The following is a 15445-nucleotide window of genomic DNA, read 5'->3' on the forward strand; positions in this document are numbered from 1 at the left end:
TATTTTGTTTGAGAGCTATGTTTTGTTTGCAATCATGAAAAACGATGTTCTGTGAATAAGAATAACAGTTACCATGGTCACTTGGTTACCATTGTTACACGTAAACAGGAAGAAATGGCGACACAGGATGCAGGTAACATTTCGGATTATTTATCTAGCTAGCTAACATTTTAAAAAAAAACATTCATAAAAATAAATTATATATATGTTAAAAAAATATTCATGAGTGCATTTTACTGAAAATGGCTACAGTTGTGTGTGTATGTCCGTAGTGATCTGTGTTACTGTCGCTGTGAGCAATGTTGTCAGTCGCCGTGTAACACAAGACAAATTCCTCGTATGTGCGTTACTATTATAGGCATTTTCGTTAAACTGGTGTTTTACTTTTTTGTCAAATAACTCGCCAGTTATCCGGGTGGCGTTTGGCAGTTGCCAGGAGCGGAAGATGTTTCCGGCGCACCGTGCGCCTAATCGTGCGGGCATTGAGTTCCTGCCTCAGTACGGGTCTCCACTGCTGGGCCCTGGCTGCTATGACAACCACGTGGTAAGACTTGACGCGGTGTTTATTGTTGTTTCCTACCCGTATTCCGACAGACCCCGCCTTTAGCGCCGGGATTGGCTAGTACTAGGCAAATTGCTTTGAACTTCCAGTCAAACTTTCAGCGGAATATGCAAACAATGGTCACTTTATAAGTATGAACAAGCCAATCCAAGCGCAATATGCAAATATACATACCGGCTATGAGTATGATATTAATACACTCAACGGAATGATCTCAATCCAGAGGTAATATGCAAATAGACGTACTGTTTAGCCAATCCTGGCGCGCAAGACGGAAAATGGGTAGAAAAGAAAACAAGCTGGAAGCAACCTGTTCTTATCTCCTCTTTCTATTCCACATTAGTCTATGGAGCGTGACCCGGGTGATAAGAGATATGCTTTCCGGTAACCGACGTTTCTGAAGTTGTTTTCTTTCTCATGTATCATAAATAGAGCTCATGTATCAGTATAACCATAATCATAGTCACGCTTACTGTAATGTGTCTATTATGAGCAAAACAACTAGGCCTGCTATTCAGAAACGATACAACCAGTCAACCAGTCGGAAACCCTTGTTTTTATTAATAACATGTTGGCATAAAGAGTCTATTTCTTTGACACAAACACTATTTATGTAGTTAGTAGATTAGCACTGGGCTTTATTGCAGAAGAACTCCAATCTCAAGATCTTTCAGTCTGGCCCTCAGTTAGCTCTGAAGATAATCTTAGTTTATTAGTATCTTGCTATGTTATGTTCTGTTACAGGTTTAATTAAATCGGCATAACTGTGCACTCCTACTAAATCCTAAATACTCATTCATAAAGAAAACAACATGGCTGCATGCAAAACCACATACTACTAAACAGAATGCAATATTTACCTATGGTAGTATGAGGTTTCCGGCCTCAAATAACATCGTATATGTAAGTATAAGTACGTATTTCACACACACACACACACACACACACACACACACACACACACACACACTATATGGCCAAAACTGTGCGGACACCTGCTAAGTTAATGTTCTTTTCAAAACAATGAGTATTAAAAAGTTGTTTTTTTCTGGGAAGGCCTTCTGGGAAGATTGCTGTGAGGATTTAATTGCACTGAGGCACAAAAGCGGTCAGGTAATGATGTTTGATGATTAGTTCTGGATTACAAATGCCACACCAAACCCAAAGACGAATCGCCTTTACTCCAGAGAACACAATTTCACTTTTCTACAACCCAATGTTGGAAGGGCTTTATGCCCCACAATCCTTGCCTGTGCACTGTGTGCACTGTGATCTTAGGCTCAAGTACGGGACCATTCCATTATATGGGCAGTTCTTTTCTATGGAGGTTGCACAAGCTGTGTGTGTGAATTTGAACCCTTGTGCCAGCAATAGGTGCACTATAATACAGCTGAATTCACCAATATAAAGAGGTGTCCACAAACCTTTGGACAATTAGTGTACACTATATTTGAATGGAAAGTGTGTAATGTGAACCACAAATCTACAAGTTTACGAAGATGTTTGAAACATTTAAACATTTTAAGCCTTTAAACCATTCATTAATTCCAACAGGTGGGCACAATCCTCTGCAACCTAGAGAAAAAGCCAGAGAGCAAGATGGGCTACATTTTAGCAGCTCGCACTGCTCCTCGCTTCCCGACCATTTTCCAGGTATTAATGAAATCCCCTAAATGAGCATAACACCTTTATAGCTATACTGCCTTCCAAAAAGATCACCATTGTTCTATTTGAACAGTTTGGAAACAAAGATTAGGTAAAAGTACTGAATCTTTTAATTGTGGATATTTTTAGATTTTCTTTTTGTGTGTACCTTTGGCAAATGTTCAGAGGTAAACAAATGCATCTTGATGAAGTAAATGAAGTATTGCCCAAGAATTATTGGTAGAGCATGATGTTCTTGCCCAGATGGTGAGTCAAAAACATTGCAACATGTTCTTTATGTGGTGTCTGCAACATTAAGATGTAGACATGTAGGCACCACATAATTTATAGTAGGTGCTGAATTATTTGTTAAGGGTTCTGAATCACGTAAAGACCAAACGTACTAGATAATGAATCATTTATTGCATATATTAAATCATTTAGTATAAAGATCGCATTTATTGTAATTCTAGGTACTGAACTACTTATTGTAGATACTGAGACCTTTATTTATAGTGGACAGGGAATTATTAATAGCAAATACTGAATTGGTTATTGTGGATATTCATTTACTGTAAAGACCAAATCATTTATTGTCAGTACCACAGAATCCTCTCTCACAAATTTTAAGCAGTTGAGGTATTTAATATCCCTACTCTTTAAAGGCCCATATCCTACATTCTCCCTGTATTTTATTTCACACATTTGTATGGGTTTATGTACCATAACTGCTATTGTTTATTTTTACATGAACATCATTCATCATCTGTCTTCATCCAGTAAAAATACCCTGTATACATTTTTTTTCTGACTGTGCCTGTAAGACTAATTTAATAATTTAAATTAATAACTAATTTAACTACATTATATGTAAGTGTCCTGCATTGTGCCTCATTTGAAAAAAGAAAACTAATAATTAATCTCTTTTTTATTTTGAACAAATCCTTGATTATCTCTAAACTCTGCTTTTATTAATCCTTGTTAGTTAGTGCAACCCTGATTTAATAGTGGATTGTATTAGTATATACCAAATCTGTCAGGAACATTGATACAAAAGTTTGTGATAATTCAGCCAAACAGAAGAGTAAATTAGGATAGATGATCAGTAACCAGTGGGCATTTCCTGTTTAATATGAATCTAACTTGGCTTTTAAATCAGAGAGAGGTTACAAAGCCATTTCTAAAGCTTTAAGGCTTATTAGACTATAATCAGAACAGTTGGAACAGTATCCAATACACCAAAAGCTGCAGGACTCTCTAGTCTTAACTAAGGTCAGCATTCATTACTCATACCCCACAAAGTTAAGAAAACACTGGGCATGAATGAATTCTATTCATTAACCATTGTTAACAAAGAAGAACATAAATGCTCATCTCGAGTTAAATTAAATGATCCTCCTGTGTTCTTGAACAATGTGTTTTTGACATACAAATCTAATGTGGAGCTTTATGGATAACATGGGTCTTGTTATGTCTGGCAAAAATCTAACACTCTTTTTCAAAGTTAAAACCTCATACCGACTGTGAAGCATGGTGGTGGTAGTGCGATGCATTGGGGTGTTTTACTGCACCAGGACCTGGATGTCTTTCTACCAAGAATTATGGATTCTGCTTTGTATCAGAAAATTCTGAAAACCTGAGAATTCAGAGAACCTGACAATTTAAGGTCATTTGTCTGTAACCCAAAGCCAAAAATAGCATAGTTGGATCATTCAACAAGACAATGATCCAAAACACACAAAACATTTACTTGACAATGGTTAACAAATAAGAAGCTTTTGAAATGACTGGGTCAAAGTTCTGATCTTAACCATCCTGAAATGTAGCAGAACATTGCTCATAGACATTAATCTGCAGTGTTGTGAGACACTAATTAACAAGTACAGAAGAGGTTGGTTGCAGTTTGTTGCATTAATTGCTGCTAATAGGGATGTAACAAGCTGTAACACGTTTATTTCCAAAAAAGCCCTTTAAAATGAAATTGAAATTGATTACCTGATAGACCTGAGCCTAAAGCAACTTGCTACAATCAGATGTTTAAGTATTTCATTAAGTCAGTCTGGGAAGACAGGTTGAATGTAAAAATAGTGTCCAAATTTGACTAGTAGAGTTGAGGGCGAGTATTCAGTTTGACAGTCGGTAAAGGCATACATAATAGTTGAATGAGGTTTTTGGGCAGCAGAACAGTGTTGTTGCTGTGGTCTGCTGCACACAAACTGACATAGCACAGCCTGCTTTAGTTCTCAACCGAACTACGCCTGCCAGCATATGTTTTGTGTTGTACTGGAGCGTAAATATTCATTTTTGGCAAGATCAAATGCACTTGCCCATTGAATCTTGCTGCAGCCTGCATGCCTTGATGTGGTAAAAATCAAACAGTATACGAAAAGCCTATAAACCACAATAAGCAGTGTACAGCGGGCTTACAGATCATGTTCATATTGGATATATCTTTCCTTTAAGAAAGAGACACCAAACAAAGTTCTGTAATGAGATGAAAACATGAGTTAAAAGTGTAATTGGCACCTTTAGGCATCTTCAGTCTTTCAGTGGTAAAATTATTAATGATGATCCAACCAAAGAAATTTTGAACAGAGAACTCCCAATCTGAAACTGAATAATGTTCATACGTAAAACGTCCTCTAGAGGGCACTTATTGAATAGTCCAAAATAAACAAGTCATATTGAGTTTTAACACAAATTGGTTATTTGTAAGTTGTTTGGTTTTTTTTATCTGACAATTTTTTTCAACACAGAAACATAATACAAATATAAACACGGCACACTGTTTTGACCCATTATTAAATTTGCAAAAACAAAAACATTGACATTTTAAACACACTTATTATTAAATTTTAAAGCATTTTTGTGAGGTATAAGATCATTTTGAACCATTTCCGTTTACAGTTAAGGCATTTGGCAGACACCCAGGGAAAGTTTGTTCCACCTCTTCTGTGCCAGGAGGGAAAATAGTCTGGATGCTTGTCTTCCATGGATCTTAAAGGATGATAGGTCAAGCTGAGCCGTGCTCAAATGGCTCTTGGTACAAATTGGCTTTTGACCATTGCCACCAAGTATGGAGGGGCTGGTCTATTAGTGGCTTTGTAGGCCAGCGTCCTGTGCCATATTCCATGCCATATTCCATTTTTTTAATGAGTCAATCACATATTACTGAAGCGATGAGCTAATTTACATTGCAGCTATGAAATATAATTACTTCAGTGATTCATATTTTAACCATATACCATGCCCTCTCCCAGGCAGCCACTCCCTCACCACAGAAATACCAGCAGGACTGGAGCATGTCTAGAGTGTGTCCTCCAGGAAGAACCCCCTTCAACTCCTCCAATCAGAGGTTTAGATCAAAGCCTGCTACAGCTAGCTCCAGCCCTGGGTGAGTTCCTGTTAAGAGATATATTTATCAACACATTCAGTTCTTTCAATGTTCAGTAAACAAGTACTTTTTTGGAAGAACACTTAGAAAGCTGAGAAAGATTTTTTTTGTATATTAGTTTATTAAATAAAATTAAAAAATACATCAAAAGTCCAGGTACTACACATTGCATTTTGGACTGCTCAGTTGATTTAGACACTGATGAACTGTCTCAGTCCAGGGGCATACGCTCATGATACTCCACACAATCAGAAGGTGTCCTGGCCTATGAAGTTTGGCTCACCAGACTGGTCAAGAGTGTCCCAGCTGGAAAGGAAGGCAATTCGCACAGAGGTACAAACCAGAAATGACTTATATAGAGGAAGAACTGTTAATGGAATTATGTGGCATGTGTTATTGGCAATATAATGGTATATTCACAGTATCATGATATCGTATAGACACTTTTTTGGGTCTATAGTGGGTATTGTGTAGGGTATGACACATTTTGGTTAATAATTCAGATTACTGCTTAATACAGCTGTTGTGATTTCTGATTTACATTTCCAGTTAAACAGTGCTTTACTGACATATATGCATGTCAGTTATGCTTCTTAAACCCAAATAAACAGCAGAAATCAATTATATAAAGAGTGTATCATTTTGCTTTATTGTTGGGAGGTGGTATGTTTAATTCCCAGCAAGAAAAAAAGAAATAAAGAAGCTAACTTCAGAAAATACATACAGGTAGATAACTCACCTTTCAGCAAGTTAATGCACAAGGCCAAAGTAACACTGTGGCAGTGAACCTGAACCAGACCAAGAACCTGTGGCATAATTCTGTTAAATTGCATTATACTTGACATTTTCCTGAACATACCTGACTGACATATTGATTACTGTGTGCTGTGTTTAATTGAGCACAGCTTCCCTGCGACAAGGAGTTCAAAAAACAGAGACAGAGGGTGGCCTACCTCCACTTGTTCTACTCTTGAACCGGCTGACAAACAAACATCATGTGATCATGATTTGGATTGTGGCATATGCTGTTATTGCTGTGCATTTGTTGTATGTTTTCAGGTTCCCCAATAATTCATGTTCTATATATGAGTGTTGTTTCTGACAGAATATAATGTACTGCTATCTAAGCAATAGCAGCCGTTTTGCAACCTGTGAGGCATCCATTATTGATTTTTACATATTTATGAGATACCACATAAGCGAGTGTTTTTGAGGTTAATAAAAAATAACATTTTTGAAGCCAAAGACATTTACAATGTTTGAAAGAAAAACACCAGCATTAGGGACACAACAAGAACTGATTTAAGGGAAGTAATATAAAAGCACACACACTGGACACATGCTAATGGTACCAGTTTTTGCTTAGCTTAGTAAGCTATTTAATGAGCATAAAAAAGTAATTTTTTTAAATATACATTTTTAAAAGTTATATAAAAATGTAAGAGTCCTAACCTACCTAATTTTGGAAATGTAAGTGTTAGCTGGTGCCACTAACCTAAGATAAAAAATTTGTCTCTTATTTTTTTCCAGAACTATAGAAGCATTTGGAATAGATGAAAATATTTAGAACAAGAGTATAACGACTCCTAGTTGGCTACAAATGCATTGGCAAGATTTAATATCTGCTAAAAAAATGTACAGTGTACATTTTTACATCATTATTTTTTTAGAAGAAGTTAATAAAATATGAAGCAAATTTTACCAAGGATTTTATAAAGTATTGAACCAGCTACCTTTATTAGCACTTGGGATGCTTATTGCTTTCTGCAATGTCCAGTTAAGGTATTCACATCATTAATCAGGCATGAATCAGGAGGGAAAAACAGTAAACTGAGATAAGCTTTAATTCCCAGAACTGTAGGCTAAAAAGAGCACAGTCCCGGAAATTACCAATATATATACGGTTTCATATACAGTAGATCATATATACATGTTACACATTATGCTGTTATTGGTTCATTAATTATTCATCTTGCAGTCACAATTTTACGGGACATGTAGCTTAGGCTGCAGTTGTACATAGCTTTAAAACAGTTGTCGATTAGGTTTGTCCATAGTTTTGCGGTTTCGTACTGTGTCTACAACCACATAGGTAGGTCCATTTGATATCAGTTAACAACTCAATGTAATCTGAGGCAAATGTGCAATGGTAGGCAGGTAGTTTACATGCTAGTTGGTGGTGCATACGTTTTCATTACTTGTTTGCCACATAAAGTCATAGCTCCAGTCCAAAAAAAAAAACAAAAAAATACCAAATGCATTTTCACTGACTTAACAAACCATCCCTTTAAGAACAATTAAAGAAAGCAAAGAAAATCTAAATGTATTAGAAAATGTTATAGAAATTTATTTTTCTTGCTTTCAGGACTTTGAGAACAAGTCAAAAGATAATGAAAAACAATGTATAAGTGAGGTGCAAGTATAAAACATCTTGTTCAGCGTTTGTGATCTTTAAATTAAGAACAAATGACTTTTATTTTCTTCATTTATCCAGGTTATCTTGACAAAGAATACCAAAAGCAAGAGGATAACCATGTAATTCAATCATTTTAAGAACATTTACAGGCCAACTGAATATCCAAAAAAAAAAAATTACCTTGAAGTTGAGATGCACACTGCAATTCTGTAAGTCCTCAAAAACACTATGGCTGCTTATGAATGGTACATCACAACACAATTGAAGCAATGCAGTTGCTGATCATTTCACTGCAATACTTCCCATTCTATCCAATATGAAGAGGCACAATTTGACCCATGAGCACCACAGAATCATTGGCTGCTGATTTCATGTAGTATGTCTAAGTTTTATGTGCCATTCATTTTTTTCGTCTCACTTTTGGCTTCTTCACTGGCCGTAGGTAGGGGTTATCGATCACATTTTCCTCATTATTCTTCACTGTAGGCACAACACCACCAGGTGGCAGTACAGCATTTTCCTTGTCTGCTCCTGGATCATCCTGAATTGAGAAAAAATAAATAAATCGCCATATAAAAACAAAGGCAAACTCTTTTTAAGATACATCATATGTTTAATTGTACTTAACTATGTGTGTAGAAGTAGCATTCAGATATCAGTCTGAGATCATTACATATCAAGGATTACTGTGATAAAACTAACAAACTTAGCAAAGTTAAGTGTCAGATCTGTAAAATAAACCATGTGACACGTAGATGTAAACACAGAACTTGTAAGTAATGTAAAAGAATATATGGACATGTTTTGGGACACACCTCTTAAACACTGAATTCTAATGTTTAATTAAGTCTCATTGCCACAGGTGTATAAAATAAAGCACCTAGCCATGCAGTCTGCCTTTCCAATCATTAGTGAAAGAATGGGTGGTTCTAAAGAGCCCACTAAAGAGAATTTCAGCGTGAGACAGTAATAGTGTGCCTCTGCTGCAACAAGTCAGCTTGTGAAATTTCTTCTATCCTACATATCCCATGATTAGTGGTTTTATAGAAAAGTAGAAGTTGAGGAACCACAGCACACAAAGTAACAGACCACATAAAGTTACAGAGCAGGGTCAGCAAGTGCTATGAGCATAATGCATAAAAGTCACCAATGCTCTGCTAACTTGAACCCAATGAGCCCTGACCTCACCCCAATCTAACACCTTTGGTATGAACTAGAAGCGTATGAGCCAGACCCTCTTGTCCACTGTGGATTTTGAATGGGATGTCATTAAGGCTCCTCTTTGTGTAACGTGCACCTCATTAAGAGAATAAATAAAGATACATAGCACACAATGCAGAAGTAAAGAGATGTCTCCTAGCTGGTCATCTTACATGAATGTTGTTGTTATGGTTGTTTTCAGTGTCTGTCTGGTCGTCCTGCTCAGATGAGTCTGTCTCCTCTAGTGCCTGCAGCTCCAGCTCAGACGGCAAGAGGGCACTCAGATACGGGATAGAGCTTGGCCGTGCTGCTATCACTGAGCATTAGCAGAGAAACGCGTCAACAAACACACTGACGCAACAGAATGTATTCAGAATGTTTAAAGCCTTTTCTACAATACAGTAAACAATTAAATAGCTTACAATATGTTAAAATTCTTTATTTAAGTAGATTAATTCAACATGAATGTATCTGTCTATAGGCAAAACTGCCAGTTTTAATGGTGCAGTCAATCAGCCATAACATCTCCCAGCCATGAGATGCTAGGCTAACTTTGTTAATAAAAACTGGATTTGGACTGTCATCAATCTTAGCTCCATAAATACACGCCCAAAACATAACTTATTTATTTATTTTCTTAAAGAAAAACAGCATAGATAAACCATAGTATAGCTGCCTTCCAATTTAGCCGTGCAGAAAAGTTTATTCTTGTATGACGTCAAGTAAGTCATACCATGTTCTAAACCATGTTGATTCATCTGCAATCTGGATGTGTTTTGAGCAGTTTAAGAGATGTTCCGAGTGTGTATTAAAAGAGTTTGGTGACAGTTTCTAGCATAGCGTCTATACTAAACTAAAAAAAGCACACGTCACATATCGGACATATCTTGGCTGATCACCTGCATCTGCAGTAAGTGATGAATGTTAATTAGATTTTTGGCCAAACTCTCGTTAGGGGGAGTATATTTATACAATGGACAGAATGCTTACATGGGAAGGCAGTGAGGTCATCTTTAAAGAGGCTTTGTGTTTCCCCAGTTTTTGCCATGAAGCGTGTAAGAGCTCTCTCAACATCTCTCCTCTGAGAAGCTGCCTTCTCCCGCACCACCTGGTATTCTGACACTGGCTCACGAAACGTCTGAAAATGAATGATTTCATCATTCTCATGTTCCCAATGCCACAATCAAAAGATGTTGTGGAAATGGTTGCAAGCTATGATGGCTAAGGGGTTTTAACAAAATAATAAATACAACTACTACTAATAATTAATAAATACAAATTTTAATATCTCACTATATAATTAAGATTTGCAATTGTGCTGCAAGTAGCTTGCAGTATTTTACCACTGGGTTATTTTTTTTTATATACAGATGGTTACCTTCTGGTTATATATTAGGTATGCAAAACATTCATTTATCTAATGTTGTGCAGCCCTAGTACAAATGCATAAATCTAGTATATAAATCTCATGGATGTTGTGAAGACTTACTGGGGTTTTGATGTATGTATGAGGGTCTGGGAACTCTGGGAAGTGGCTGGGAATGTATGCCGGATGAGTGCGCTTCTGCCCAGCCACGAGAGACTTTGGGATCACTGGGGCATTGGTTACTGGAGCTGGAAAAGAGCAAAAACAAAGACTTACCCCTTATACTAACAGCAGCAGATTCTTTTTTTCAGAGATGAAAAAATAGTGTCAAATTAATAATACACTAATAATACACTTAAAACATTGTAACCATGTGCAAAACTACTCATTTAATATCAGATTTCAAAAGTAATGAAGTACTAAGAAAATTTAGTGAAGGACTTACGGGCAGTTATGACCATCCTCTGGGATCTTTTGGCATACACTGGGAGTGTGTCTACATTGAAACCTACAATTGTTCAGCAAAAAAAAAAGGATATTGTAATATTCTACACCATATGCACACCATCATGGAACATGTTTACCATGACCTAAACGCCACACAGACATCTGACCCAAAAAGCTTTTATATCTAATATAAATGAGCACCACCATAAACCAAAAAAAGTCTAATTAGCTATCCGAAGTTGCCTTTTTACCCTTTATAATGTTTCACAAAAAACTGAGGTGAAGGATGACGTGGCCTCCAGCCTACAACCCTTCAGACGGGCGTGTTGTGTTGTAATTTCAGACTGACCTCTTATTGGCGCAGAACAAGTCTAGCAAGAGGACAGACTTTTGGTTTTAGTTATCAGCAGATAAAATAAATTTGTCAGCCATTTGGCAGGCAACAAAACCATGCATGGCTACAAGTATGAATCTGTACAACAAATGGAGGACATATTGAAAGTGATCAAGTCCATCAGAGCTTGTTTTTTCAAGTTAAAAAAACTAAAAAGATTCAGGCATATTTCCATAAAAACTGCAGCATAGGAAAAGAAAAATTGGAGACACATTAATAAGCATATTGTTTTTACAATATAGAACTCAAGAGGGCTTACCCATTTCTACCAGTGTGATGACCACATCTGACAGTGTGGGGGTGCTTCTCGCTGTATGCTCACAGTTCGCTTTTGCACATCGTCCTACTTCAGTTATATCTGAAACAGTCCAGCAAGGAGAACATGTTTACTACAGGCTTGAAAAGAGTAATACAGGCAACACCTTTGTAAACTGGCACACATGAATATTGTCATAATCAGACTTCAGTTTTTCAATATGAGGTCCAAGGATTAGCAAAGCTAGCACAGCTTTTTTAAAATGCCATTATGCTATATATAAATGTGTCAGGACAATCACATCACACAAACTTGTGTTGATTAAAGTATAATTTGCACTGAATTGAGACCCAATATATCCTCAATATACTGAGAACAAGCATGCTGATATTATTAACATTTCCATTCCTTTCACTTATTTTTGAGCTTGCATTCCATTTTCGCTGAAATAGATGATGCACTTTGATACTGAAACAGTAAAAATGCAAATGAATATAAACAACTTTCCTTTCATGCTTCTTACACATAAACACACATACTAGCCTAGACAATCACGTGACACTAGAATGTCAGTTTTTCCTTCACGACTGACCCTTTAATATTTCCAAATAAAAATGACTTACAGGAACCAGGAGCGTCAGATTAAATTAATAAAAATACTTACTGAAAACTAAACTGTCACCCAACACAACTGATTGACAAGTAGGTTTTACATAGCTACTCTTTATTCCATTATGGGTCGAGAGTCATCACCAGATTCACCCCCCCCCCTCTCCCTTCTGACCTGACTCAAAAAGGTAGAAGAGAAGCTAAAGCAGCTACATGCCTTTCTAATACAGAATACTTAATAATAGATAGCTACGTTAATCGTATCTTTATAAGTGATTATAATTAACTCTTTTTAAACAATGATCTTTCTAATGGTTCTCCACAAATAATTAAATTTTCTACGGTTCTTTCGGTTTCAGTACTGGTAGCTACAGAACATGAGGGGTATCGCCCCGTTACTCGCGTTTACTTACAGCTCTGCATCATTTCTGTTAAAGTTTCCACCGCAGCTTTCTCCGCGCTCTCGAAGCCGCATTCTGTCAACAAAGAGCTGACCACGACCTGCAGAGTGCGCCTCCGCGCCAGGTAATAGTTCTCCGCAGGGCTCGTATTCGTCTTGTTACCTCCTGGCCGCTACAAATAAGAACATACAAGCAAATGTCACCTTTAAATGGCTAATGTAAGCTGACCGCTATACTGTCATATATGGTAAAAGACGATTGTTTTACTAACCTCTAGCTATCAGCTAAACACTCAAGCTAGGTTATATATGGAGATATTTTCACTAAGCGCTAGCTAGCATTTTATCCTACTGTTAACAGCTAGCACAAGCTAGCTATCTGCTGGCCAAGCTAATGGGCTATTGAGAGAAACAATTATAAAGAGCTACCGACCTCGCCGGTAAGCATCTTGAAGTCTGTCGGTTCCCACTGGTCTTAAGCGTCTTGTCGCAAATAAAAAAGAAAACATACAGCGCTAGCATTACACGTATCTAGCTAGTTATCGCTAGCCATATAGCTAGCTAGCTTAGCCTACTTTATCAAGCAAGGGGTTTGAGGAAAGATCAGCCTAGCTTAGCGTGTAAAGCTCCGCTGCTTATCACCACAGTACCCGTCATCACTGCAATCAGTCATTTAAGACATACAGTGATATTTAGTTAGCTAGCCTGCTATTATGTCGTGTAGCTGTGTAGTGACAACGGCAGATCGCTAATTTTCGTTTTCCTTCGTTCTGGTCGGCTGCTAGAGTAATAAGAGTCCCGTCGCGCTTTTAAAAATCCATAATAAAAGTCCTAAATGCTCTGCACTGATAACTTGGCACGTGTATGCTCTTTGACATGTTAGTTAAAATTTAGAATTTTAATTCACGAATATTTTAGAAAGGGGATCACTGAGGCTGTAAATCTTTGAAGTTTAAACAAGTTGTCAGTTTAACCTAAAACACCTCATGTGGTAATCAATGACAGTCTTATTTACTCAAATTAAATACTTACCATGTAATAAGGCAAAGCAAGATAAAGTAGGTTAGGTGGACAAAAACAATATATTTTTTTACACCATATCAGATCAAGACTTTTAATTAACCTCGGCTCTTTTATTCATTTTGTTTTACAAAGTAAACTTTGGAAATAGATTCCCAGAATTAGGCAAGGAAAGAAGAAAAAAAGGGCACAGACACGAACACTTTCAGCAAACTAGTATTTATTCAGTCGCAATCAGAGTAAGCACATTCTGTAAAGACTTTATATATCCTTTATAAATAACGTTCAGCCAGTAGAAAATCATTACATCATCTTACAAGTAACATTTGATAACATGGAGCTCCCAAAACTCCCAACATTCGCTGCTCAGCAGCATTCAATCCCAACAGACACTTTCCATTTTCCTCTCTGTCAGGCTTGCATAAACACCTCAGTGCAAAGACAGAACACTCAAATGTGACTCTTTTTTTCCCAACTAAGTACAAGTTGCGGCGGAGTGTGTGTTGTTTATGAGGCGTGTGCTCTGAAGCTCATACGCCGCTGCCGGAGCATGGGCAGTTCCTTAGCCTTGGCCTCTGTCTCAGCATCCATGTCATCCGGCTCGGGGATGGTTGTCTGTGCCTCTTGGGTCTGTTCTGTCACCGTTACCATCTCTTCCAGCTTTTCTAGGATGGGTTCTTCCTCCTCGGGGAAGAGTGAACATGCAACCTCCACCATCCCGCTGACTATGCCCAGAAATGCAAAGGTGCCACCAACCAGGTACACCTTCATGGAGCCCTTAGAGGGTCCTGCACTCAGCATTTCCTTCGCAAATGGGATGATTTCCTGCATGGTCTCCATTTTGTTTAAAGTTGAAGTTGCCTCTGTGGAGACAGAGAGAAAGTTATAAGTACTGTGGTATTATATCCTAAACCAGTCCGCTGTTTGTTGTATATATTAACATTTATCTCAAGTTATTTAATAAGCTACTTCATCAAAAATCTAATAAATCTGGAAAGTTCAGAATATTAAGAAGTTAGACAAGGGAAACAACTAAACAAACAAATACCATGCAAAATAGTACTTACTCGCAAAATGTAAGTAGACCCTTCAGTTGATAAGTCCTTATTTGTCTATCGTCAGATATCAATGGGTGACTCACTAAAGGCTCACTCCCTATTTAAGGACAGCAGTATCTGTTGCCACACCTACTGAGTGTGAATATTCATGAAAAAAACTGACTAGCCCTGCCAGTGTTCTTGTGCAAGTTCCTGTATGTAGTGTGTGCCAAGTCAGTAGAGAGACCTCTGTTCAGACGTCCTCATCTCCTGGTCACGTGACCAAAACACTCGTTCTTCCCCACTGTACGTGAGTAATGTGGGCATACAATGAAATCAGATGTTCTATTCTAAAGAACTTGATGACCGTGTCCATAGTCCATAGTTTAAGCATTTTTTTTAAATATGAAAAGCACCAGAACATGCATTATTTTTAAATGTTTTTTTAAGGGACAGAAAAGAGGGATGTAATGTCTGGCTAAGCAATGTAGTGTGATCTGTTAAAGGTGAAGTCCAAAGATTTATTTCTAAACATTTCTGAATGCGGAAATAGTTTAGATTTAGTCAAGTAAAAAGTCATTCAGAGTTGATTGAAATGAAAGGCACTGCTTCTAGAGAAACTGTTAACAGTGGTGGTGATACTGAGGAATTATTTTATGGTACATGGTACAAAAGAATTAAAATAAATAAAAACTTTTTG

The 15445-nt window shown here is 37.3% G+C and overlaps 3 protein-coding genes across 5 annotated transcripts; 1 reads left to right on the plus strand and 2 right to left on the minus strand.

Moving 5' to 3' along the window:
• Positions 1–105: 105 nt before the first annotated feature.
• Positions 106–7083, plus strand: LOC140577315 (ciliary microtubule-associated protein 3). Of its 3 annotated transcripts, XM_072697233.1 has the most exons (6): positions 106–133; positions 408–544; positions 2117–2215; positions 5467–5600; positions 5816–5933; positions 6506–7083. In XM_072697233.1, the coding sequence occupies exons 1-6, from the start codon at positions 115–117 to the stop codon at positions 6572–6574; spliced, it is 576 nt and encodes a 191-aa protein (XP_072553334.1). In that variant the 5' UTR covers positions 106–114; the 3' UTR covers positions 6575–7083. The 3 variants fall into 3 exon arrangements, with proteins under 3 accessions (XP_072553334.1, XP_072553333.1, XP_072553335.1); XM_072697232.1 differs by lacking the exon at positions 6506–7083 and having other exon boundaries at positions 5816–6077; XM_072697234.1 differs by lacking the exons at positions 2117–2215; positions 6506–7083 and having other exon boundaries at positions 5816–6077.
• taf8 (TAF8 RNA polymerase II, TATA box binding protein (TBP)-associated factor) lies at positions 6222–13476 on the minus strand. The gene is made up of 8 exons (XM_072697231.1): positions 13122–13476; positions 12702–12861; positions 11683–11781; positions 11028–11090; positions 10706–10830; positions 10207–10354; positions 9390–9532; positions 6222–8557 (listed from the first exon to the last, which is right to left on the minus strand). Exons 1-8 carry the CDS (start codon positions 13134–13136, stop codon positions 8417–8419), a joined length of 894 nt encoding a protein of 297 aa, XP_072553332.1. The 5' UTR covers positions 13137–13476; the 3' UTR covers positions 6222–8416.
• A 435-nt stretch (positions 13477–13911) lies between these two features.
• On the minus strand, positions 13912–14850 carry g0s2 (G0/G1 switch 2). Its single transcript, XM_072696825.1, has 2 exons — positions 14776–14850; positions 13912–14571 (listed from the first exon to the last, which is right to left on the minus strand). Exon 2 carries the CDS (start codon positions 14546–14548, stop codon positions 14216–14218), a length of 333 nt encoding a protein of 110 aa, XP_072552926.1. The 5' UTR covers positions 14549–14571; positions 14776–14850; the 3' UTR covers positions 13912–14215.
• Positions 14851–15445: the final 595 nt, after the last annotated feature.

This window comes from Salminus brasiliensis, chromosome 14 (assembly GCF_030463535.1).
Source record: "Salminus brasiliensis chromosome 14, fSalBra1.hap2, whole genome shotgun sequence".
In the NCBI taxonomy this organism is placed as follows: Eukaryota; Metazoa; Chordata; class Actinopteri; order Characiformes; family Bryconidae; genus Salminus; species Salminus brasiliensis.